The sequence below is a fragment of the Stegodyphus dumicola genome, chromosome 10 (genome assembly GCF_044657685.1).
Source record: "Stegodyphus dumicola isolate Sdum_Otavi_A_Nest chromosome 10, ASM4465768v1".
Lineage (NCBI taxonomy): Eukaryota > Metazoa > Arthropoda > Arachnida > Araneae > Eresidae > Stegodyphus > Stegodyphus dumicola.
The window spans coordinates 186500555-186528360 of NC_140777.1; the positions used below are offsets into that span (position 1 = coordinate 186500555).

A 27806-nucleotide genomic window follows, 5' to 3' on the forward strand; every position below is an offset into this window, starting at 1 on the left:
TTCACTATCGGAAGAGAATTATAATGACGAGGAATTTGATTTAAATCATATCAAAGACGGAGTACATTGAGATGAAATACTACATTTAGTAAGGAATTATAAGCCAAATAAAATAACAACATCTGCATTGAAGATAAGGATAGTGCTGACAGATCAACTTCCAATTCATTGCGTGCTGCGGCGTTCAAGAGACTCTTCATTGAGCTCTGGAGCATTTAGCATCTGGGTTTTTGAGGAAGATTAAAAGGTGTTCACAGATAGACTGGGTATTTACAGAAAGTATTACTTTGTATTACTTCTATTTAAAATACTGTAAATTCATTATAATGATCAGTAATAAAGTTTTATGCTCCAAAAATGTGTATAAAAGAGGAGGTGCTGGCAAATACAGTACAGTCAAAAGTCGTTAATCCGGACTCGCTGGGCGATTCCGGATAAAAATATGAAACCGTAATATATGAAACAAAGAACAATTATGATCTAAAGGGTATCAAAATTTACAAAAAAAAAAGCTTAATATTTATTTGTTTACTTTATTAAAAATTTCTTTTAATGTAAGTTATTTAAGTTGCTTTGTTTTATGTGATAATACTTTCTCTTTAATTCTATAAACAGACATAATTTCTTGTTCAGTTACAAAGTTCAGTTCAAGTCCTATAATTGCTGTGTCGAGAATACAGACTAATTTGTCAATCGAAATTTTTTCGTTTTCAATAACCTCTGTGTCACTTTCTTCACTATCGGAAGAGAATTATAATGACGAGGAATTTGATTTAAACCATATCAAAGACGGAGTACATTGAGATGAAATACTACATTTAGTAAGGAATTATAAGCCAAATAAAATAAAAACATCTGCCCTGAAGATAAGAATAGTGCTGACAAATCAACTTCCAATTCATTGCGTGCGGCGGCGTGAAATTGATAAACAGATTTTGGAATGGTTAGAGAAACAAAGGATATGCCTTTATCCATTTTTTGCAGCAATTCCACTTTTTGTTTAATGGACTTCGAAACATACTTTCGCTTTGTAGATCCTTTACATATTAGTAAATATATATCGGAAATTCTATTTGACATAATCAAAAGTTCAAGCTTACTTTTATAAAGTTGCTCTAACAGTCTGCAAAAAATAATAAGCCGGATCCAATTCGAAGATTAAGGATTAACACAATCTGCAACATTAACTGAATTAAATAATTTTAGCTTAGCTTATACCGCCCATTATACATTACATGCGCACACGCATATTCGCAGCCATAAAGGTGTTATGAACATGCACAGAAAGTTTGTAGCTTTTAGGTCCGGATTATATATCATTCCGGATTATGGGTGTCCAAATTAACGACTTTTGACTGTATATTAAATAACTATACAAACATTCTTTATATACTTACCACTCAGGTTTAATATCTGTGACAGTTCGAATGTAGTTTTTGGTTGTCAATACAAATTCGTTGTAAACAACCCATTCAGGCTTATGGTCTAAACATGTGGAAGGATGAAGCTGTACAACTTGATTATCTTTAATGGTTAGATAATGTCCAGTGCGTTCCAAATGAGCAACCTAGAGAAAAGATTACATTAATTAAAAATAGAATGGGAAGGTATATGAGAATGGGAGTGTATTATGTTAGTTAAATATTCTGCATCTTGAAAGATACACATAAAATCCTTTAATTTGAAATCAATGCAAAAATAAGATTGAATTCTCTTGCAACATTTTTTTTCCTTGTGATAAACCTTGCATTGATCAGGATTGCCACTCAAAGAGGAGAATGAAATTTCCTGACTTTTTTTTATAAAATTCCAGTCAGTCTGTGTAGTGCACGTTGGCCTTGCTGAGAGGTAAATTAATTATAGTAACACTTGAACACACAAAAATTTGCCAATTACATATGATATATATATATATTATAATCCCTCAAGCATTTCTATTATAACTATAATAGGAGTTATTTTCTTCACTAGAGATTAGAATCTGCCCAATCTGGATTAAAAAATATGATTTTGTGGAGACATTTTGCAGCTAAACAAAAGAAAGAAATCTACTTGATGAAATTTTAAAATAAATTTAGGCATTTTATATTTATTTAGCAGCACACAAAAGCAAAAAATATGTGCATTAAATTTCATGATAGCATGTCATCATATTGCTAGAAATAGTTTCAGGATTATACCAGAGAAAATTGCCTGAAATTTGAATTTATTATTAACTAATAAATAAGTAAATTTAGAGGGAAGAAGCCACATTAAATTATACGAATAACATTAAAATAAAGTTAATTACTTAAAAATTGAATAACAATAATCAGCGATATTTTGGCAAATACAATATTAAATGGTTAGCCTAGATGACTGATTACTATTTTACTACAAAATGACTAACACAGCAATTATTAAAAAGTAAAAAAAAAAAAAGTTTTAAAGATTTTGCGATAAAAATCCTAGTATACGCCACGGCCTTGGCACGAATTTGAATATTGTCACCAACACCAAAATGACCCATTTAATGCTCATCATAAATAATGTCACCAAATACCGTGTGTACCGTATACTAGCATTAAATCGATTTTGTTTTATAGGAGAACGGGAAGGTATTTTCTTTAGTTCAACATGCTCTGCACATGTGCAATCGAGTCTCTCAATTCTCAGGGCCATTCGCTGCCTGTGTACTTTCCTAAAATAGCCGCCCCCAGATTTAAAAAAAAAAAAAAAAAAAGTGCTCAATGACTAATAAAACTTTTATTGCATACTCACTAAGCACTTACATATGATAAATTGTACAAAAAGTACATATATATGACAAGTACTTACAACGAATTTAAAATAATTAGGCGTGCTATCACGAGAGTTAGTCCGCCCGCATACGTGCTGCACCCCCATCAGGTACGGCCCTGCTGGTTCTTGAAGTTACTGGAAACCAAAATGCTTGGAAATTGCCTTTCTAAAAGACAGTTTGATTGGAGCTGCGAAAATCAGCTCTAAGCTAGCTGCCTGAATGACGCTGGCGCGTTACATAATTTGCCAAGAAAGTTATCTCTTCCAGTGCTGGTGCAAAACTCGCTTTTTGGGGTATCGTTGTATAAAATTCCTCCACTCTTCCAGATTTTGACTAAAATATTAAATTCCCTGACATTTTTGGTCAACTTTTAAATTCCCTAACTTTTTACAGTCTTCCAGGTAGCGTGGCAATCCTGATTAATGTTTGCTACGTCATAACTGGAAGGTTTGTTAATGTTTATTTCAATCCTAAAAATACATATTATAAAGATCTCAACAATTTTCAAAAACATTCACCTGCATAAAGAATCCAGCTACCAATGCTTTCCTAATATTAATGTAATAGTCTTTACTACTGAACTCTGTAGAGGTCCTCTTAAGACTGAACCTGTCCATAATCCTAGACAGTTGTTGCCGTACATTATCTGCACTCTTCAAAGATCGATAGTTCACAAAGTTGTCATAGCACCACTGAGGATCTTCATGATCTGAAAAAGATTTTTTATTTGTTCAAAAATAAAAACTTTATACAAACAGCGAGTCAAAATGCTGTAAATTTAGGTATTACATTGTTATACAGTCGAATTTCAGAAATCTGCAAAGCTTGGGACCAGAGGTTGTGCGAATTTTAGGATTTTGCGGATTTCAGGACAGAAAAGATAAAGCATAATATTTGGACTAAAAGTGCAAAATGAATAAGGCATATTAGATACATTTAATTAAATTATTATATACATTATTGCAATAATTTATTATATGCATTAAAGTATTATTACATATATAAATTGATTATATTATTCATTGTATTATTATAAGTACACAGCATTGAGGTTTGCCGATTTCGCCTAATGTAAAGATTTCTGGTTTCGTATTCCGGTGTTAGAATCACTGTTGCTGGAAAATTTCAACAGCTTTTCTATATTTTTCCGTATATCATACACAATCGTGTCGCAATTCCATACCATTCTGCTATAAATCGCGGAGTAGTACCTGCTTCCATCTTTTGCAGAATTTGCACTTTTTGCGTTACCGTCAATGCAACGTGTTTACATTTTTCAACTTTGCAAGCAGTAAAATCACGAGTACGTTACTTATCTGTCATTGTATTAAAAAAGGGCTGAAATTAAAAATATTCTTAATTTATCCACAAAATATCCAGATAAAAAAAAAAGGCAGCGCCAAACAATCTTGTGAAATGAAATAACAAAGCTCAGAAAAGACAACAACGTGAATTGTGAACTTGAACAAAGAGTTGAGTGAATCGTCTGCTTTTTTAACCTCGAAGCAGATTAGAAGGGAAAAACTTATTTATTTTACCTTATTTTTTTTACTTTTTTATATCGATAATTTGGTACTTCCGTTTTGACTCATTATTATTCAGTAATTATGACGTCATTATTCGGTAAGTATTTTTTCTTCGACATTTCGTACTCGATGTTTCAGTTTCCGGAACCTATAAACTGAATGTTTATATTCTGAGAGGCAACACAGATTTCAGGTCGGTGGATTTTCAGTATTTGACTGTATTATAATCACCTTTTCAAGCATTTATGTTTTCTTATAACACATTCATGAAATTACTTCACATAATTTATTCTGAAATTATATATGAAAATTAAAACAAGTTATTTAAAAATATATAATATTCTCTTAAATTTATCTGCAATACAGCCTTTTTTTTAATTATAAATTAAATCCTTAAATAGTATTGTAAATAACAGCAGAAACATTTATGACTTAACAAAAAGGAGAAAAATCAAAAATACAGATCTTGTTCATGTTTATCTGGCACTTTTATTATGAATTGATATGCAGTACTTTTGTCCCTGATATCATTCTACATTAAAATGTAAGTTTAAAATTTAACAAAAGAATCATTTAATAATAAAAAATTACTTCCATGGAGGGGACATATCAGCTACATTAAAATCTTAGATACATTTATCAGCACATACGTAACAAGATCTAAAATTTCAGGGACTGTATTAACCTGGTGATAACACAGGTTATAGTGTCTAAAACATGATTACTTCTAACCCCCTGATTATTTCTTCCTGTCTTAACTGACAGTGAATTTGAAAACATAAAGCATAAAAGGATAATCTTTATGATAAAGAAATATTTCATGGTGTAGATGTGGAAAAATAAGAATTGCAGCGATGCTGAAGATGACAGTGAAATAGACAACATGAAAAATTAGCCTTACCTAAATCTCTTTTTTATTTAGATAATGGCCAAGCACACAAGGATTATCTCCCTAAAGGGAAGGATGCTATTATAGATGACTTTATAACTCTTTCACTCTGAAGTCACCCAAAACACCCAACCATTCAGACATCGGCAGGTCACAAGCATCATTTTCTACCAGGTGTTTTCCCCCCATCACCTTAGTGCATGGTTCACTTTTTTGGGAGTTGTTAAATGTCATGCCAATCATTCCTTTCAAGCAACTAAAAGTAGTTCTGTTATTCCAAATGCACCTTTCCTCTCCTTTGTTTAGCATCAATGTTTATCTACTGATGTTCACAGTTGGAATCCTGTCCTAAGGGGAAACTGCACAAAGATCCCAAGAGAAAAGCTATCACTTCACTTAAGTAGGTTATTTTGTTAGCGCTGTAGCATTGGCATGGGAAAAGGAAATCTATTCCAACAAAAATACGTATATACGAACATTTTATACTTTTGAGTGAAGCAGATTTTGGCCTCTACCAATGCGAAATAATTCATGAAAATTAGCTGTAGTGTTACACGTAAAAAAAACTAAGGTTAATGTGACATGTGGGAAACCATTTGCAGACAGTCCCTTCATTAGTATTGTTCCTAGTCAAACTACTAGTCTGATGGCTTTCACTACTCAACTTTAGTGGGCACTGAAGCCTTAAGCAGAGCCTTTTAATATTCACAGCAATGTCCTGATGCTTCTCCTATGCGTCTTCTGTTGATCAAAAATTGATATGATCATGCAGTAGCTGATAAGAGTTACATGTCTGTCGTAAAAAACAGGTAATAAACTTTTTCAAAAAATATTTAAAGGAATTTGACAAAATTTCACAATTTGTATCAATTTTAATGCAATTCTTTTATTCCAGATTTACCATGAAATGAAATCTCGTATGGATTATTTTTTCATTTAGGGAAGGGCTATACAGTTTCAAAAGAGTTTATTAAAATATTAATAGTTGTTTCTGTGCACTCATTTTTAGAACTTCAAATAAATAACTTAAATAAGGCTTGTCGAAGGGGGGGGGAAAGCTATGATTTAAAACTTAGTCTCTATTAACTGAGATTTTGACTGTCTGAGATGGTAATGGATCCAGAGGTTCTTACTGTAATTAAATATTTTAAATGCTTCAATGCATTTCAAAATGGCATTCAAATTTTAATTCCTACTTGCAGAACATGTAGAGGTGTAGCAAGGAATCCTAGACTTTTGTGGAAAACAGTAACAGTTTGAACAATACTGAATTAAGTTACTGCTTCCAGAAGATGTATGAATACTGACAGAAATGTATAATTATCCAAAGGGATTATTTGAAAGATGGCCACATATTAGTAACTTGAATTATCTGCAGTAAAGAGTTACATGCAAAGTCCCATGAACTTTTTGATCTTATTATGTATATTAATGAAATATTTGAAAAATCAAAGAAATAATTTTTTAAATAAATGGTTATAAGATACAATAAAATAAAAATTCCAAAAAATTAAACTGAGCAAAATTATGTATGAAATTTGTTTAAAGAAAAGATGCATTTTTAATTATAATTTTTTTTTTAAAAAAACTAAATGCATTTAAATTTTTAAAAAATAGAGAGTATTATCTGAATTAACAATTTAATCAGCCATGACCTGAGAATAAAATACAATAAACTGAATATATTGCATATATCCCTGTCCTTAACCCTTTGCGGCTCAGTGTTCCACTAAATTGAATCGCTTCTGAAACCTTTAAATTCAACCGTAAATAAATAACAATGCCTTTACAATATACTTTGAACTTTTCTTTTTAACCCCTTCACGCCGACTGTCACGTATACGTGCCAGCAACAAACACACTTACCTACCGGCCGACACGCAGGCGTGCCAGAGCATTTTTGCGTTTACTACCTACCGACTGTCAGTACCCTGTGCCAGTACCCTGGAACGTTTTTCAAATTATAATTTCTGCCACAAGATGGCACTGTATGTCCATATGGTTTCAGATACATGTACATTAGACCTTCTACTCGAAATGAGAGAAGAATGACTCACATACACGTGTTTTTGATTATATAAACAAGCGGGGAACTAAATGTTTCCGAATGGCGTGATTTATGACGTCTCTTTAAATCGCACTTTATTCGCACGTGGTAGTTGTTTATTGTAAGTAGAAGTTTTATATGCGCTAAAGCGTTGAGTATTTTGGTTTACAGTTCAGTTTTTAGAAAATAATTAGATCTTGTTAGACGTGAATTCTTTCTGTTTTTGCTGGCTGTACTCCAAATTATCTGTTCTATATATTTTTTAATCTTTCAGACAAAAAACATACCCAAAATCATTGAATAAACGCGGGTGTTCCATTAGCGGGAACACTGCGCCTTTAGCGATCTCATGCTGTTAGGAATCAGAACATCTGTGCTTAGGAGAGAACATCCGTTGTTTATGTTTTCTGTTTCCGTTGCTTTGGGGGGGGAATGAATTCAAACAATGCAGTATTGAGGGGTGAGGTCTGTTTTCTGTTATGAAAGTCCTAATATTGGCATCTCGAATTTTTTGGAACTAGTTTTTAGACGGGAATTTTATTAGTAGCTTGACTCATCTTTACTTAGACCTGTGCAAATTTTTTGCTGTCGCTTTTTAGTCTCATTCACGTTTATTTTTAATAATTGTGTATATATTTTTCGTGTATGTATATATCATAGGCTTATTTTTCTTCACTGTTAATATTAATCGTAGTTAATTTTTTTTATTATTAATTTTCCATAAATGGTGCGGAGAGGTCTAACTCTTTCCGAAAATTTATAAATATTTTTGTATATAGGATTTGTATATATAGATATTTATCTCATTTATCCGTATATATTCAAGAATATTGTGTATATCCAGAAAACCATGTATACAGCCATAATACAGAGTTTTTTCATTCTTATACAAATGCTTCTACTCATTTTCGTGCTTCACTGCAATGCTCGCTTAGTCGCACTTTTAAAAGCTCTGGCGGCGCAGTGTTCCACCCCATGGAACACCTACAGAACTAAAACATTAAGTGCATCTTTTACAAAATTTTACCTGTATACTCCTTTAGGACTAAATAGACAGCATACAACTTTTTTTGTTGAAATTCCGACGTTAACGTATAGTGCGCCGCAAAGGGTTAAAAAAAGAAGAAAAAAAAATTAAAGAAGTAATAAATTATTTCCTTTAAAAAATCCTAGCATTTATAAACTGATCATGAATTTGGAAATTTATCTATGCAATATAAACACTTTGCAAACATTCAACAACATTCACTTAAACTACTGTTCACCATGAAGTTTTTAAAATTTATTGTGCTCACATTCAGTAAGCTTTTATTTCTCAACAACTACTTCTTTCCCTGATGACTAAACATCTTCAAGGAGCTTCAGATGAGCTGAGCAGCACTTAAATGTGAAATTCTGAGTAACAAAATAAAATAACATTCTAATATAGAGTATTTCTTCTTGTGAGAAAGCATTAATAACTCTTAAATTTATATCATCCCGAAAATATAAACAGCAAGATTTACAAAGATCTAGGGAACGACGGAAAAAAATTACCTTATATAGCAGAAAATTTAATTTCTGTTTTACAAAATAATTTTTAAGCATAGTTTAATCTTTCAACACAAATATAATACTGTACAAATTCTCTAGTCCCTTAATAAATCAAATATATAACACTATTTTCACTCCATTTTGTATAAGTAGTCCAACCATCCCAAAAAATTTGCTATTAATACTAAAGCAGCAACTAAATATCTTAAATGTGTACATTTTTCTTATCACACATGATTTTAAAGGCTTCAGAGTTTTTCATATTTCTGATTTTATGCAATTAATATAATTAATTTATACAATTAATTAAGTTCTGAACACTGGGATTTGTGCTCATGCACCCACAGAAGAAAGGGATGAATTAGAAAAGGACAACTTTTATGATTCACTTGCAAAGAGCTATAAGAGACTAAGCTTGACATCGGAGACTTTGATGCCAAGATTGGAATAAAGCGATATATGAGATCCCAAACCCCTGGTGAGGGCCTTAATGCCGACACTACTGGTAATGAAGCATCAAACTTCTTTAAAAAATGAAGTCACCTCTCAAACAGAAAGAAGAATATGAGAGAAAGAATATGTTTCTATAAATTAGGTTTAAAAACTCAACAAAATTACAAAAATGTTATGCATAGTATGTCAAATAAGATTAATATAGTGTTTGAGCATTATTCCACAGTCTTTCATTCGTATGATACATTTGATGGTTTTACCTTGCAGTTTAATGCTGGAATAGTGTCCAATTTATTACTAGAATCACAGTTCATCAGATCAAGTCACATATTACGAATCATCTCGCATCAGATTCCAAAATTCAACAAGATGCAGAATCCTGTATTGTCAGCGATGACATGTGGGAAGTTAGAAATCCAGAATAGGCAGAATCTTTCTCAGTCCCAAAGTTCATGTTTCTGCATACTCCTTCACAAAATACTACAGTTATTTATGGCAATAGCAAATGACGACTAGAAATTACAATGCATATCAATTGCTGTGATGATCATTAATAGCTTTACTCTAGTATTAAATACCGTAGGTTCCCCCCCCCCACTAATTTTCCAGCATACATACAAATTGCCAAATGAAGTGTGAATTTAATTGCCATTTCTAAATAGAATGATTAATCTCAGAGAAAGGTACGAAAACAGCATAATTCAAAGTTGCTTAAAAACCTAATATGCAACTTTAGCAACAAAAGCCTCAGAACCAACATATATCACTTCTGAATGTACATAATTTGCAAATAATACCATTTACAGCAATGATGGACTACATCCAGTTTATCTGGCACTGGTAACAATTATTCTTTTGAAAGTTCAAGCATTAAGTGCTATAAAAAATTATTTTACATTCTTTAAGATTTACATATATGATCTATGTTTAATCACTACATAAAACAATTTAAAACGGAATATAAATTATACTATTACAGCAAACATGGGCAATAACTAGTAAAAATGAGCAACAGTAATTAATTTTGAAAAATATAAGCATGCATGTACTTACTCTGCTTGAAGGCGTGGTATACATTAAGCAAGGTCAAGTGATCACCATCGATGTGGGCAAACCTCATCTTCGCATCATCTGCTGCTTTCTTGGCTTCATTAGGCCTCACAAAGCACTGTGGAACTAAATAGTGTTGGGTGGGGGGGCCGCAAAAATATCAGCAACCCCACATCCACTAAACTTAATGTGAATGCAAATTAAAATAATCTTAAACAAGCTCATGCTTGCTTAAGATTTGTAGAAAAAGATGCATTTTACACATCTGGTTCAAAATAAAATAAAAAACGTTCGATTTGCCCCCTTTCCAATTTCCCGATTTTTGTTCATTTGAAATGTTATGCAACCTACCTAGTTGGTATAAATAATATACTAAAAAATCATAAAATTTTGTGGTTATGGATTTATCGCCAGTAGAAAATGGCTATTTCTACATCCAATACAAATATTTAAAAGGATAAAAAGTATTCACTACTAAAAATTGCCTAAATTAATACAAATTTATTATGATGTACATAAATGAACTTTTAAATCTTCAAATTGAAAATAAATATTTCTCTTCTCAGTATAACGAATGGGAACAAGAAAACTATAAATTGTTTACACAATGCATATTTTAAACGACCCAAACTATCCAACTGTTAATTACATTATTTTAATACTTAATTTAAATCATACCCACATAACAAACAATGAAAATGCTTTGTTCAATTATAATATTTTATTTTAAGACAAAAATAAACCCTTCTTCAATCTTACCAAGGAATAATTTTGATTAAAAATAAAAGCTACATTTTAATTTGTCTCTAACTATTTAAAATAATTTTTCTCCATTCTAACATTTTTCGTGTTATTCTTTTTTTTAAGTTTAATAAAACAACAAATTCGTATTTAATTTTTGTTCTTATGTCTTTCATTAATATTACATTCTGAAGACATATAATAGTTTATACCTAAAATTACTACAGATTTAATTACTTCATGCTAATATATTATAGTTACAATAATAGTAAGAAAATCAAAATAATAACTGACTTTTGTCCACGGGAAAGAGATAATTCGACCTCCCATGAATGAATCTTTTATACTATTGAATTTAGAGTGTCGTTACATGTTCTGAATCATACTGCCTGCAAGGCTTGGCACATCATTTATATCTGGATAGAAATTCAAGGGTACCAACTCAAAATGTTAAAAACGGACTATGGAAAAAACATTAAACTGTAACGAGACTACCTTAAGTGAATTCTTAAATATAAATTTAGTTGAAAATTTCATAAAAACCTTTCTTTTAAAGTATTTTAATATTATTTTTCACGTACTTGAGCTATACAACATTTAAAAAAGCAAAACAATTAATCACAATAAAAGATTATTACTAAATTTAATTAAATATTAAAAAAATATGCTCTTAATCACGAAACAAACAAAGGAAAAATAATTTTCACCTACATTAAATTTTAGAAATTATATCCTTGCAAAATTACATTTATATATGTACATATCTACTATAAGAATCTTTTACATAGAAAAATGGAAGAACTTATAGAAATAATTTTAAAAATACCTTACACTTTTAAGGTGAATCCCAAACCAAACTCAACTTAGAATGTCGATGAGGATATGTTATCAAGATTATAAAAAGTCAATGTTAGAAACCTAGTATACAAAATAATGCTACAGAAATTTGCAGAACTAGCTTGTATATCACAAAATATAAATATGCTAATATTAAAGTTTTAATTACATAATTAACCCCTTTGAGTCTTGAATATCTACTGCTTAAAAAAAAAATGCGTAAACATAAAAGTACATCGAAGAAATATCAAATAAGAAAATACTGTCTTAACAAAAATATAGTACTTAAACTGAGTATTTCTTTATTTTGCTTACTTAAAAATTATACAAATGTTTATAAGAGTCAAAATAAAATGTTTATATGGAAACTGACAAATAAGTAATAATGGAAATTAACAAGCTAACAAAGCACAGAACGGCTGTCGGCCTAACGAAGGAATCTTAAATGGAGGAAAAGAATTTCTAAGGAAAAATGGCTCTCTTAATGAATGAAAAAATTTTTGTGGCACTTATGTAGCAAACTTATTTCACAAGCAATCAAACAAGAGATATAATAATAAGTATTAAGAGGTTTAACTCAGTAAATCAATGGCAAAAAATGCACAATATCTATATGATAGTCTAGCTACTCCACATTTATAAAAATCAGGTCTGAATTTCATTACCTTGAAATGACTTCAGGAACAAAAACATGAGGACTAACATAAAAGATAGAGATAAAAATAATTAAATTCAAAATTTTTGAAAAGAGATTGCTCCTAACAAAATGTAGACGTAAGCAACTTAAGCTATCGAAACATTTCGGGAAAAGAAAAGAATTATCTAAAAAATTCTTTATTATTAATTACTCCCATTATCAAATTTTTAATAATTAGACAAAAAAATAATATCAAATATAAGATTCCACCAGCTCAAAATCTTCTGTATAATAAAAATCTGATAGCTAGACAAAGCAATAATTCCTAAAAATAGTTATAAACTATTATTATTAATTGCTGCTGAATGGGAAACTGCATTTCTGAATGAGCCTGTTTGACAATTTGACAGAAAGAAAATTATTAATCTTTTAGAAAAAATTTTCTGCCTATAGTTAAAAAAAGTGGATTCAAATGGAAAGATTCTATTTATAACCAGCTTGCTATATGAATGAAATTAAATGTAGCTAGTATCAAAAAGATAATTTCCAAATGTAAACTACCATCTAATGCCCCAATGACTGATTTTAGATTCCACACATTATTAGAAATTTTATAAACTGCAAGAGAGTAGGAAGCATTTACTAAATGAAATGGTTAAAAAGTTTCACACTTTAAGAGCAAGATTATGCATACCATGAATGATGATTAAATGTTATTTATGAGCTGATGCATGCTGTTAATTAAATTTACTGCTTTTACAAAGGACAAAAGTTGCAAACCTTTGCAATTGTAACCCCCGTGACTTACTGTCAATATTTTCAAAAATATGCTGGTCAGATGATTTTTTAAAAAATAAATAGCCACCTTTGTCATCATATAGACAAACAATCTTCAAGCCTATTCGCATTACCTACAGCCATTTATTATGACAAACTTTATAATTTTAAGCTAAAACAATGCAGCAATAAAAGAACAGCCACAATCAAATAATTTCTAGAATGAAAACTACAGAATGATTTTTCCTCAGTAATTCCTTAAAGAATTCCATAATCTCAATCAAATCTCAATCAGTAGAATATACTAACTTATTAAAGATTAAAATAAATTGCTTCAAACTTATGTTCTACAATACCTGATAACATAGCTGTTATTGAGAGTATTTCATTTGAACAGTTGTAGTCACAGGAAGAAATCAGCATTTTTGCCAACTGAGGATCCAAAGGAAATTCTGCCATCACTGCTCCAAGATCTGTAATGTCTCCTTCATCATTCAAGCTTTGTAAATAATTTAATAGTTCTAATGCTCTCATTAACGTTTCTGGAGCTGAAATGCATAAATGTATGGCAATTGCATTACAAATTATTTATTACAAATTCTGTTTACTAAAAATTTATTTACCTTCACCATCAATAAATAAACCTTAAAAGCAAGCTTTACTTAAAAGCAAACTATTGTTTCTTTAGTTTCAATTAAAAATTTCATGGCAACTGGTAAGAACAAATTCAAAGCAAGTTTTTTTTTCCCACCCCCCAGCAATTTTGCAACAAAACAATGTATTCCTGCAGAAATTACACCCATAGTTTCTTCCACTGTAGATAAAAACCACAAACACATTTTAAAATTGAGTTTAACAAAAAAAAAAAAAAAAAAATCTTAATTTGCCTATAGAAATCATTGAAACTTAGAATAGAACAAAAAGAATGCATATAAAATTGGTGTCTTTGCTTGCTGAAACTGAAAAATATTATTTCATGGTTGCCTGAAGAATGGTCACAAAATCACATGGTTGCCTGATATTATGTTCACAGTTGCCAGTAACATATTGTAACATAGTTGCCAGTTCATAGCTGCAAGTTTTAAACTATAAAATATTTTTATAAAATCTGCATTTTTAAAATGCAGCTATGAAAAAGTATCAATAACAATATATAAAATATTCAAAAAACATAACTAAAGTTGCTAACTGCAAAGCTTCTTAAAACTAAAAGAATATTTTAAAAGCGTTTTTTGAGGGAAAAAAGTCTTTAGGAAGCAAAAAATTAAGCTCCACTTTCTGATTATCTGCACACCCACCGAAAAGTCATGAAAACATATTCACGAGACAAAGAAATATGTCACCAAACTCCTAAATGTGGCCAAAATTTATACATGGCAACCCAAGAATGAAGAAAAACCTGGTGTAAAAAAATCTAGGGGCAACAAAATTTTACTTAAGTACTTAGGGCTCTAGCCCTGATGCTTTCCAGCAGCTTCTTTCTATGATAATGCTTCCTTCTGTGATACTTTCCATCAAGATACTCAATAATAATAAAGTTTCTGCCAATCAATTTGGAACACCAACAAAACCACATTCATTTAATTCTCTGCACAATACACCAAAAACACACAGTGACCAAAGAACACGCCTGATGCTGCTCTTTCTTCGAGTGAAATGGCTTTCATCTACTTCAATAACTTTGTCACCTCTGCCAATTTTCAACTAAATTAAGCAATTAAATATGTTGCACATACCTCACACATGTAACTGTTCCAGTCTACAGTTGCATTGTGGATATCTTCAGCTGAAATTAGCAAAATTCAATAGATATCAATTCCTTTTAATAGCTTTCATTTAAGAATTTATCCCTTTCACATGAGATTCATGCCTGTAAGGAAATGATTTTCAACCCTTTGAACTAGTTTTCTGTTCTTAATCCTTTCTTCTTATTACAGAATTCTTTCCTGCAGTGCTAATTTGCCGTTAAGTTATGTATAAAATAAAATTTCATTTTGTGATTCTTTAAACATAATTTTCTTCTATCATGAATAATGCCTTCTTTTTGAACAAAATCTATTGCAGACATTTTGCACTGAGCAATTAGAAAGTTGTTGGATCCACAGCATTATCAAAATATTCTTAAAATAAACCAGTATTTCAACATAAAAATCTAGAACTACCTAAATTAACGCAGATTCTTAATTCCCACGTACTTAGAGAAATCTAAATTTAGCTGCAATTTAAAAAGAAAAACATACCTGGAGGGTCCATAAAATCAAAATGCACCAGGTCATCAATTCCAAGTTTTTTGAGTTGTAACACAACAGTCCCAAGATTTGATCGTAGAATTTCAGGATAAGTTTGATCTTGCATTTCTACCTTGTAAGCTTTTTCGGTGTACAATCGGAAACACTTTCCTGGCCGAGTCCTTCCAGCACGACCAGCTCTCTGCTGTGCACTAGCTTTACTTATTGGTGATACAAGTAAGGATTCAACTCTTATTCTTGGATTGTATACCTAAAATAATAAAAAGTTTTAAAAAAAATAAACGTTACATTTTCTTACATATGTTGTTGTAAATTTCAGAAAATATTTTAATTCATTGACTGCACTGCTGTCTTTATTTATTATTAAAATATTGTGTATTATTTAGTTATTTGCTGCTTTTAGGATAATATTTTTTTGGATTTATTTTATTTGTAACTGAATTTATGGCCACATATTTGGCATATAATTGTTGATTAGGATGTAAAACACAATCTTATCACTTTTAGTTAGTTGGTTATTTTTTAGATAGTTGAAACTGGTTGTTGTCATAATCATTTCTTTTTCCTGTCATTTTATCACATTCTAATTTAAAAATAGCATTTATGTGGTGCTATCTAAAGAATAATAAGTGTTTATTTCTAATACAGAATTGTGCATCTTTCAAAAATGAGTCCAACAGAATTTAAACTGTAAAAATAGCTCAATTAGAAAGCCAGATAAGGGCAAATATGCTCTCGACTGGCCTTGGTTAACACTTTTTGTCACCAATTTGGTAATTTCTTGCTGACTTTCCAACTTTTTAAAAGATCTAGGAAAACACATTTTCAAAGTCCTACAGTCAACTTTTTGTAAAGCTTTCAGAAGCCCGGGCTCTTTAATTCAGATATAACTTCCTGTTCATTTAAAGTTCTATTGCTGTGCCTAGTGCAGTAATTGCTATGCTGAGAATTCTGATCAACTTGTCAATCGAAATTTCTTTCATTTTCAATAACCTATCTACCACTTTCATCCCTATCGGTAGCAGTATTTTCTGGATCTACACCCATATTACAGATTTCGCTATCCATTAACTGACTGATGATTAAAGCACTGTCAAAACTTCTGTTATATCAGCATTTTTTACCACTTCTCTATATTTCTTTGCAAAATCTATTAATTGGAAAATTTCACCTTTGATTTCAGATATCCGAAAGCCTTAAAATTCGTAGCTACCATCTTCATGATCCTCACTATGAAATATGGTAGCTGGCCATAAATTATGCCAAGCATTTTTTAAAGTATCTGGAGATGCATCCTCCCACAGTTTTGGGATGCTCCACACAACAGACTTTATGCTAAAATTTTAAACAAATTCTTGAATAGTCTTGCCATTATTCAAGAAATTTAACACGGATTTTAAAAATGGTACATCATATTTGCATTTCAGTGCACACACTATTCCAACATCCATAGACTGAATGATGGACATACTATTTGGAGGAAAGAATAATATAGACACATTATCTTCAACTCCAGCATTGGCTTTTCATTAGTGTTTCTTTTGTGAATTTTTGGATAAAGCTAGCAATTCTTAAAGGAACCCACCTGATTTTGATAGCATCTAATGAAGGTCAGTTTCTCATCTTTTGGCAAATCACAACTGTCGGTCAAGTGATTTTTATTACACTCAGGCACCTCAGAGAATTGTTATAAAAAATTCTCCGTGCCCAAACCTTTGACAGGGTAAGCACATCATGGTATTTCAAATAGAACTAAATATCTGGATACTAACTTGCAGGTCAAGAATAGTCCTCTTTTTATAGATGTTTCTTCAGACTTCATTTCTCAGAGATGTGAAAAATACTGGAAGTTTCATTTCTATTTCTTGCGATTTCTTGATAAACTGTGTGATAACACAGTGTCAATCATCACAGAGTTCTTTTGTAATGTCTTCAATGTTAGAGTTCTCAGGTAGTTTTCACAGGGTTCATAGCCACATTTTAGTTAAAAAAATAAGCACTTTTCAAGCACATTTGAAGGAAAAAATAAACACCTGTCTAATGACATTATACACAACTGCATAACCTTAAAAGAAAAATTAGACTTGTAATTTAAAATATGAGCAATGCAATATTTATTAAGAGAATGAGCATTACCCAGGGTTGCCACTCAAACAGGAGAATGAAATTCCCTGACTTTTCCAGGTTTTCCAGGTGCGTTTCAAGAAAATTCCAGTCTATCCGCGTAATGTACGTTGGCTACGCTAAGAGGTAAATTATGGTATTACTTGTATTGTGTAGCAAATTCACTTAATTATTCAATAAATCCCAGAGGACATTTATTCTTAATTATTCTTGGTATACTTTGTTTGATAATGTTGTTTACTTTTCCACTTAAGAAACTTAATAAAATTTAAGATATATACATTGGATAACAAATGTATGTTTTATTTAATTATTACTCATGATCATCACCAGTTCAACATGAGGCTAATCCGGTCCTTATAAATCACAACGCAATGCTAAATAGTTAGGTTAGATTTTAGGTAAATTTAATTTGTGTGAGGTATGTTCTTAAAAAAGCACCTTAACACTTGAAAACACAAATATAATTATAATACTTGTTGTTTTCTCCTTTGAAGATTGAGATTAGAATCTTCTCAATCTGGAATAAAATAAGGCTTTTTTTGCAGACATTCTGCAGCTAAACGAAAGAAAGAAATCTATTTTAATAAATTGAGGTATTTTATATTTAGTTCGCAGCATACATAAGAAAAAAATATGTGCATTAAATTTCGTGATGGTATGTCATCATACTGCTAGAATTAATTTCAAGATTATGCCAGAGAAAATTTCCTAAAATTTAGAAATATTATTTACTAATAATTAATAAATTTAGAGGGAAGAAGCATCATTAAATTATACGAATAACATAAAAATAAAGATAATTACTTAAAAATTGAATTAGAATAATCAACAATATTTTAGCGAATATAGTTATATTACATGGTTAGCCCGAGGTGACAGATTACTATTTTTTTATTTTACTGCAAAATGGCAAGGTATTTATTAAAAAGAAAAGTTTAAAAAGATTTTGCGGTAAAATTCTAGTATACGGTAAGGCTTTGGCACGATTTTGAAAATTGTCGCCAAGACCAAAATGACCCGTTTACTGCGCATCATCATGTCGCCAAATCCATACATGGAGATTATTTTAACCAAAAAACGTCTATGCAAAGAATCTCTAATTCTATGGTCTATGTAGAGAAGAAAATTTTCCATACAAGTAAAATGCTATTATGCCGCTAGAATGTGGAGGGAAAATTTGCCAAGGGATTTGGCGACGGAACCTGGCGGCCAGAATTTCCCTCTCCGCGATGTGTACTGGAAATTGAGAAACGTGTTAAGAAGAAATGTTCTTTGACAAAAAGAAAGCTACGAAAATCCGTTTTTAAATTATTGCGAAAAATCCAAGAAGAAACGTTTTATCAAAGGACGTTTCTTCTTGGATTTTTCGCAATAATTTTAAAAACGGATTTTCGTAGTTCCCCCCCCCCTGAAAATTACTAACCTATGAATTAATTTACTTGCGCCAAAAAATATTTTCTTTTAATTTAGAGTTTAACTACTTGCGCTAAGACTAAACTTCACGGTTGCGGTGCCGTGCGCTACAATATAGCAAGTGGTAAAGTGTCTCATTTACGCCGCTCCGCATCTGCGAGTGCAATCCAGAGCTGTAACTTGAGAAATAAACAATCTCGTTGTTAGGCGACGTGTGCACCATGTTATTTTCATTTTTGCGATAAATGCTTATCGACGTGGTGTTCACGTTGCTCGCAGTTTGAAGCAAAAACATCTCGACGTGCATGGCACTTCTTTTTAGCGCAAGTGGTTAAAGAAATTTTAAAGGATATTCATTTAATGAACTCTTGATAACGTGACCTTCGAACTTCGACACCGGTTTCCAGCTTTGGCGGCAGATATATCACGCATGCACAGCTGTTTCCCTCTATGATGGAACGGAGCCACGTCTGTTGCAGAGAGGTTTTCCTTCTTTACAATACATATTCTTTGATTCTAACCTCCATGGTACCGTATACTAAGATTAAACCCATTTTGTTTTATACGAGAACAGGTACTTTCTTTAGTTCATGCACTGCACATGCGATTCTCGAGAATACTGGAAACCAAAAGTTGCGGGAAACTTGCTTTGCCTTTCTAAAAAGCAATCAAATTGGAGCTGCGAAAATTGGCTCTATGCCAGCAGACACTCACGTGATAGGCAATTTGCCAAAAAAGTTATCTCTTCCGACGTCGGCGCAAAAATCGCTTTTTTTGGCGGGATCATCGTATGAACTTCCCTGACTTTTCCAGATTTTGACAAAAATACTTAAATTCCCTGACTTTTCCCTGAATTTTTTGGTCAATTTTCGAATTCCCTGACTTTTCCCGGTTTTCCAGGTAGCGTGGCAACCCTGATTACCTCAACAATGGAAAACAATTAACTTTTTTTTCTTTTATTTTAAATGACAGTTCAATTTACAGAATTAGTTTACAATGAGAGAAAAAAAAAACTATGCAGAACTAAACTATATTACAAGATTTAATGATGATATTTCAGTTGAAAATATAGAAAATAAATAATAATAAGCTATATTAATTGTATTCATTTGGCACCTAATAATAAATACAATTTATTTTTCCACTCATATTAATATTTAAATAATTTAACTTAAATCAAAATTCTGAACATTTTCTAAATTTTCATTGCATAACAGTTTTCCCTTAACATATATTCCAAGCAAAGTAATTTAAATAAAAAAAAGAGGCACATTTCTGAAATCAGAAGACGGGAAATTGCTTCATCCAGTCATCCTTTAACAGTAAAAGCTTAACTAACCCACGTTCTCGGAAATTCCCGAATATTCCAGATAGTAACTGGAAAAAGAGGAGTGAGGGAGATTGTAGCCGTTCTTTAGATTTCTCGGCCAAATAAATGATTTTGACGTTTCGATATGTGCATCATATAAAAATAGACCAATGGAACTGAGAAATATTCTGCTTAGAAAGTACAGTAAAACTCTTTTAAGTGTTCATAAACAAATCTCAGACTGAACATCAAAATTAATTATCAATGCAAAATACCGCAAACATAATTGCGCAATACGGCAAACGTTATTGCGCAATACGTGTGGCATAATTCTTCATCCATATGTGATATTACACAATCGGAATCAACACCTGCCGGTATTCGGAGAATAAAGAACTAAATGAAGGGAAAAAAAAAAGAGAAAGAAAGAGACTTACTAATCTGGGGTGTTTCTGATTCTAATTTTCAACAGACTGTATTAAATTTCCGGAATAGAATCAATCTTCGCTTGGGTTGGGTAGACCGCAAACTTTTAGTCCTATTCAAATCCAGATTGGACAGTGACAAAAAAAGTCCGCTGCTTCAATATTCAAGATTTTGCCGAGAAACTCCCAACCTCCGTACTGTATAATGTATTGGCAAAGAAAATGAAATTATTTTGACTATTCGATTACTTTCCCTTTATTTAAGCCATTCCGAATATTATTCCTTAGAAAGCTAATCTGTGTAAAAACACACCCATTTTTGGAAGTTTATCTATACTTCAGCAGTTACTGCAACTATATTATTATAAATATTCATACATATGCTCATAATATAAGCATAACGATCATAATAAACATGAATATGAACTGACCACGCGGAACGAGAATGCAAATTATTAAAATCTTGATAGAAATTCAAACATGTGTGCAGTATTTGGGTGGGAGGAAAAGAATACCAAATGTACTGGAATTTTCTACCGTTTTCAATTCTTTGGCCAATAGAACGACGTGAACCTGTCTGTACTCTCGTGCGCACCATAGGTTGTGTTAATTCAGAGGAAGGGGGGAAAGCAATTTCCGGGGTTATGATTCACCATCTGACATTGCATATAAGGAAGAAAAGTTGTTTATTTAGTTTCGGCGCGTTCATTAAAAACAAAGGATTAAAAAAAAGCACTAAAAGCAAAAAAAAAGCACTAAAAACAAAAAAATAAGGGCTTTAAAGGAAAGGTAAGCACCTATAAGGGCCTTTATATTTTATTTTCAAATATAAGGACTTTTATAAGCACTTGTAAGGATTGCTACGAACCCTGTTTCAGATAACAATCTTGTTTGTAGACTCTTTTCAGCCTAAGCATGCTGAAATGAATTTCATTCTTTAGGAAAATTGCAAGCACAAGTTCACAATTAGTAGCAGAGATCATGGTGGTGTCTTATCCTTAGTCAAAGGACCAGTATAACCTTTGAAAACATGCTTGGAGAACAAGCCTCTGATTTCATTCCAGGTTACCTCCAGTCTGGGTCAAATGACTGGAAGCACTCTTTCATTCTTCTGATCAGTCACAAAGTTAATAATAATGTCTGTGTGATTCTCTTCCTTAGCTGAATTTTTCCCATTACAGTCCACATTTTCTCAGAAGAAGAAACTGCATTCACAGCTTCTGAATTTTTCATCGTTAAAAATGGAGGAACTTCCTTTGATGGGGGTGGCGTCATGTTGGTACCATAGAGCTGTAATGTACTAGAGAGAGAAACGGCAACCCTGAAGGGGAACAGGAATACGAACCACGTGACATTTGGTACATTTCCCAGATCGTATTTCCCACGAATCTTCCTTACCATTACAGTTCTATGGAGAATTTGTGAGAAGCAAGTGTTTTGCGTGTAAGCGCATTGTTTCGGACTTCAAAAATGATACTTTCGTGCTCCGCATATGGATGTAATTCCAGATATGTGAAAGATGGAGGAGTAACATTTCACAACTGAGCTTTTTCTAATGTTTTAAAACCTAATTTTATAAAATGTAGAGGTTTTTTTTATCCACTCTACTTGCCTTTTTCTAATAAAAAATAGATTTTCTAATTTTATATAATATATGCATACTTGAAATAACATTTAAATAAAAGTATCTTAATATATATGCATGTTTCTAATAACTGTTTTCTGAAAAATGTTAAAATTTTAGTAATACAATATAATTTTAATTAGTCTAGTATTCTGCTGTGGCGACATTTTTTATACGCCAACAGACTGCTTTGAATGTGTTTGTTTATATATTCTTTGCGTTTGCTCATGTGGACATGTGCGAAGTAGTAATGTATGTATTTAATACTTGGTAATGTTGATGTAACACTGTGTAAGAACTGCATAAAATTATGTTTTTTTTGGGGGGGGACATGAATGACTTTATTTATATCCTTTTCTTGCATCCAAATATAACAAATTTGTTTACCTTCAATCACGTATTTTCTTTCTTATATCATGTTTCTGGCATTTATTCAAATATTAATAATTTGTTAAGTATTAAGAAAATAGCAATTATATAGCAGTTAAATTTCAAAACTTTAATAGTTTTAAGTTTCTTTTTAAAAATAATGAACATTATTTAAATTTTACTTCTAAAATTATTTAAAATAAGTACGACTACATTGTGCAACGTGCATTATATATATATATATATATTTGCTAGTAAAAGGAAGTCTTAATTTACCACCTTTTTGTTTCATAATTTAATTATTTACCACTCTCTCTCTTCCTTTTAACTTATATCTGCTATATTGACATTCATTTTTAGTTCATTTTATTTAATATCTTTCTCACTTTGATTTGCCTACTCTGTAGTTCTCTGTAATACACCGTATTAACACTAAATTTCCTTTTCGTATTAACATTAAATTTCCTTTTCGTATTAATATTAAATTTCCTTTTTGTACTATTTTCTGTTTTCACTCATTCTTCTTATGTTATCTATTTTTTTATTTTTTATTCTGTCCTGAGTACTAAAAAGCCTTTTTTATTTATTTATTTTACTTATTTATATTTTAGTTTGCTATTAGTTTATTATTTAGTTATTAGTTTATTATTTAGTTTGTTCTCTCCAGTTTTTTTAATTTTATTTTAAATTTGGTAGACGCCGATGGACATATTGCAAAATATTATTCTACAGCATGAAAATTATTTAAATTTTAAAAATTAAAATTTAAAATAAAGTGTTCAATTTTAGGGAAAGTATTCATTTTGGCTGGTGTTTATCGATCTAACCTCTTCTGCAAATTCAACGGCAGCTTCTGCAAAATGACGTCTTTCCAAGTTCGCATTTCGAACTGAGAGAAAAGAGAGAAAAAAATCGCCAGCCGTGGCGATAGTACGCCAAAGTCTGGATTCAGTTCCATTTCATGCCCAAACTCCTGCAGCTCATTCCTGTGCCACTTTTTCACCCGGTTTTGAATGGCGATGCTCCATCTAGTATATAACAGGTCTATGGTTGGTACCTTCTTCATCTTGGATTAAACTGAGCAGGCAATGGCTTAGCAGCTGGTAATGACATAATCCATTATTCTTCATATGACTGCAGTGTAGTAGCTCTCGAGTCCAGCTCATAGTGACTAATAAAGCTGACTGCTTATAGCAGTGGCGCCCAACCTTTGGCCTCCCGCGAGCACATTTTGGCCTATTACGAGCACATTTCCAAAACATCAACATTTTTGTTAAACATATCTCTAATCTTATGTGATACATCTGACATATTAATTTTGGCAAATGGTTCTGAGATGAATAATAATATTGGTTGAACTTTATGGAAATCAGAGAAGCGGAGTTTAAAATTATTTTTCAGTGCATTTAGGTTTTCCGAGTATTTCTCTGTTTCAATTGCCTTGTGGTTATTACTATGGCTGGATATATTCTGAAAATGGGTGAAATTTCTTACTTTCATATGATTTATCCACAAATTTAACTTTATCTGAAAAGCAGTTACAGTCCCAGTCAACTGAAAAAGTTTTTTTTTTTTCTTTTCCCTGGAGATCTTCATTCAGTTTGTTCAGTTTAGCTGTTATATCTGTGATAAATTACAGATCAGATAACCAATTGTTATCGTTCAACTTTCGTTTCCGGACTCCAAAAACTGCTTTATTGGCGAAAGAAGTTCTAAAAATCGGTGAAGTGATTTTTCCCCTGCTGAGCCATCTAACATCGAAATGAAGCAATAAGATTCCATGTTCGCTATCAAGTTCATCAGTCAGCAATCAATTATGTTATAAAGTCTTGAACAATATCTCTTATGACTATAAATGCTTACCATATTTTAACAATTAAGAAATATAAATGAATGGTTATTTTAAAAATATTTTTTGTTCATAGTACCTACTCAAACTGGTGAGCACATACAAAATGATCAGCGAGCACAAGGTTGGGCAGCGCTGGCTTAAGGTCTCTTATTATTCCTTTTATTCTTCTTAGAATTGATTTCAATAATTAGAGGTTCAGTTTTCTGAAACTGATTAATGTACTGATTGCCAGAGAACTGGTCAAGATCCATATCTTTCGCATACACCAAAGCAAAAAGTTCCATTTCTGTTTTTAATAGATTCACTTTAAAAAGTTTTAATTCTTTCAGCTGCTATTGTAAATCCTCAACATTTTTAATTACTTTTTTATCCTTATCTTGGAAAAAAAATTAAGCAGAATTGCATATACCTGATTAACTAGATCAGAGCAGTATTCATGATGATATAATTAAAGCACGTGTATGTCATTTTTAATTTCTGCACAATTTTCAGTTTTCCTTTTTAACTCTAATATACTTCCTGCATTATTTCGGAAAGGTGGAAATTTTTTGGCAATTAAATATTTCATACACATATATTACAGCACCACTGAATTACTAATGCTATCAGCTGGCTACCAGATTTTTGACATCAGTTTGAACTTTCCTAGGCAGCTATGAAGCAATTAGCAAGGCAAATTAAAGATAGCTGATATTCTGGCAATACTGCATTTGAAAAATTGCAATGGAAAATTGCAATGATACATGTCACTGGGTACTCATCAGACCTTGTACTATATGTCAAGAGTAACATTTGATTGCTGGGTATTAAAAGATTTGAAATCACACTGCATTTCATCGCAGCCAGATTGTAGGGATCAGACATTATGCAGCATTCCATCCTTACAGTCAACGAGCTTTCCAAGAGTCACCATATCAAGAATCTATCATGAGTCTATGGATTCTGATAACAACATATTGATGAAAGAAATCTGCATTGGCAAGGCTGAATGGTAACAGCAGATCACCTATCAGCCCAGCACTGAAAAACAAGGGTGAATAGTTTCGACTGAGGGTGAGTCCTCATCTAGTACTATCTCATTACTACTGAGTATGGAAACCATCATCCCACTACACTAACTCTGTTCACTGATGCCAGTGGCAAAGTACAAATACATCACAAAGCTTACGAGGTGTAGATTCCTCTTTGCCATCTGGGTAGATGAAGGTGGTATCCTTGGGTAGGGACTATTAATGAAAAAATAAAATCTCCTAGCAACTACTGGTAACTATACCAAGGACCATATTAGATCATTTGCACTCATTTGTTCACCTACCACACCTTTTAGATCTTTACCTATAACAAAACAATGTGCCAGCCCATCACTCCCGAATTATTTCAGGAACACTCCGTAAGGGTGCTTGGCTGTGCCCTGAGGACAGCTGACTTATTAAAATATCTATGATGCTATCTACGATATTGAAATAGCTACTCCTACTGAAATACCCATAATGCTCAAGAGAGATATGAATGCATTAGATAACATTCTCCCCAATCGCACAGTGAAAAGCTATACAGCAGGCAATATGACTCTCCAATATTTCCATCACCTTACCAGTCTATGTCAAAATGCATCAACACTATCAAGAAGAAAAATTAATCATAAATGCAGTTTAATCATAGCATTAACATTATTTATATGATTCCAGAAATAACACTATATTAGACATTTTTACATTGTTTTACTGCTGGTACAAATCCATATTGCTAAAACTAATGCATGATATCTTTCTCCATCAGAAAAAAACTCCAAGAATTTTTTCCTCAAACAAGTAAATGAATGGGAATTATAGTGCAATTAAATTTGGGGGGAGGGGAACTAAACAAGAACCAAAAAAAAAATCTTTGGCACTAGCTATGTAAGTGAGTGTAATTTTTGTAAAATCACCAGTTAAGAGACAGAATATTATTTCAGGTACAGGATATAGGTTAATGGGACAGAATATTCTGTTATAGGTATATGTGTGTCTGTGTGGCATTTTTTAAAAAATTCTGTTAAGCATTTCTTAAAAAAAAAAAAAAAAAAAAAAAAAAAAATCCTGACAGAACAAGTCAACAGCACATATCTACCATATTCTTTTTATCTGTACATCTGATCAAGTACTTCAAAGTATATAACCATAAACTTGCATGATTAACTCAACATATAATCATAAACTTACTTTCTGTTTGGCAAAGCCAGGGTCAATGACAAATACAACACCATCAATTGTCAGAGATGTTTCTGCGATGTTAGTGGAAACTACTACTTTTCGACCAATGGCACCACTTGGTTTATTTGGTGGAGGGGGTTCAAATATCTTCTGCTGCAAGTTTGGCGGCAAAGTTGAATATAATGGAATGCATTTCAGGTCTCCTACTTCTGCACTCAAACTATCAGTTTCTCGTTTTATTCTCTTGCAGGCCTCTTCAATTTCCTTCACAGAAAAATTTAACATTAAAATTGGTGTCAACTTGCATACAATACATACCTTAAATTCATTAAAACAAGCATATAAATTATTAAAAAAGGGTGGTAAAGTTGAATATAATGCATGCATTTCACATCTCCTACTTTCTGCTTATGTCTTTCCATGAACTCTTCAATTTCTTTCGGAGAAAAATTTAACATACATGAAACTGGTGTCAACTTACACATAATACATATCTTAAATTTATTAAAACAAGCACATGAATTATTAAAAACTGAAACAGATCATTAGAAGTACACCATTTTTCATAAAGATAGGTTAAGATTTTACATAAATTGAAATATATATATATATATATATATATATATATATATATAAAATTTTTAAAATTTTAATATGTGAAAAAACTGTATTAACATCGTCATCTACTACAAGTTTAAAAAATGTATTTGAACTTGAGTGGATGAATAAAAAGCCTTTTATTAACAGATTAAGATTAATTAATAATAAATTTTAAAAAAATTTTAAAAACTTTAAAGTCAATTCCTACTTAGGTCAACAAAGAAGAATTTTTAAAATACAAAAATTGAGTGGATGAATAAAAAGTATTTTATTAACGACTGAAAATCTGAACAAGATATAGGGAGTGTGAGCTAATAGTATGAATTTTAAAAAAAAAAAAGTTTAGGGGAATTTTTTCCCCCTAAACCTGCTTG

The 27806-nt window shown here is 31.5% G+C and overlaps 1 protein-coding gene across 7 annotated transcripts in view; it reads right to left on the reverse strand.

Moving 5' to 3' along the window:
* Positions 1-27806, reverse strand: part of LOC118204719 (DEAH-box helicase 15) — an 84737-nt gene that overhangs the window by 4986 nt on the left and 51945 nt on the right. For 2 of the 7 annotated variants that reach the window (XM_085826005.1, XM_085826004.1), the window contains 6 exons: positions 26842-27096; positions 15513-15771; positions 13629-13820; positions 10284-10406; positions 3301-3491; positions 1398-1567 (listed from right to left, as the gene is read on the reverse strand). In XM_085826005.1, the coding sequence (XP_085682131.1) occupies positions 1398-1567; positions 3301-3491; positions 10284-10406; positions 13629-13820; positions 15513-15771; positions 26842-27096 (1190 nt within the window). Of the gene's footprint in view, positions 1-1397; positions 1568-3300; positions 3492-8539; positions 8640-9490; positions 9699-10283; positions 10407-11259; positions 11438-11846; positions 11940-13628; positions 13821-15512; positions 15772-26841; positions 27097-27806 lie in introns of those variants that run through there. The other 5 variants (XR_015043661.1, XR_015043659.1, XR_015043660.1 and 2 more) reach the window with 5 other exon arrangements.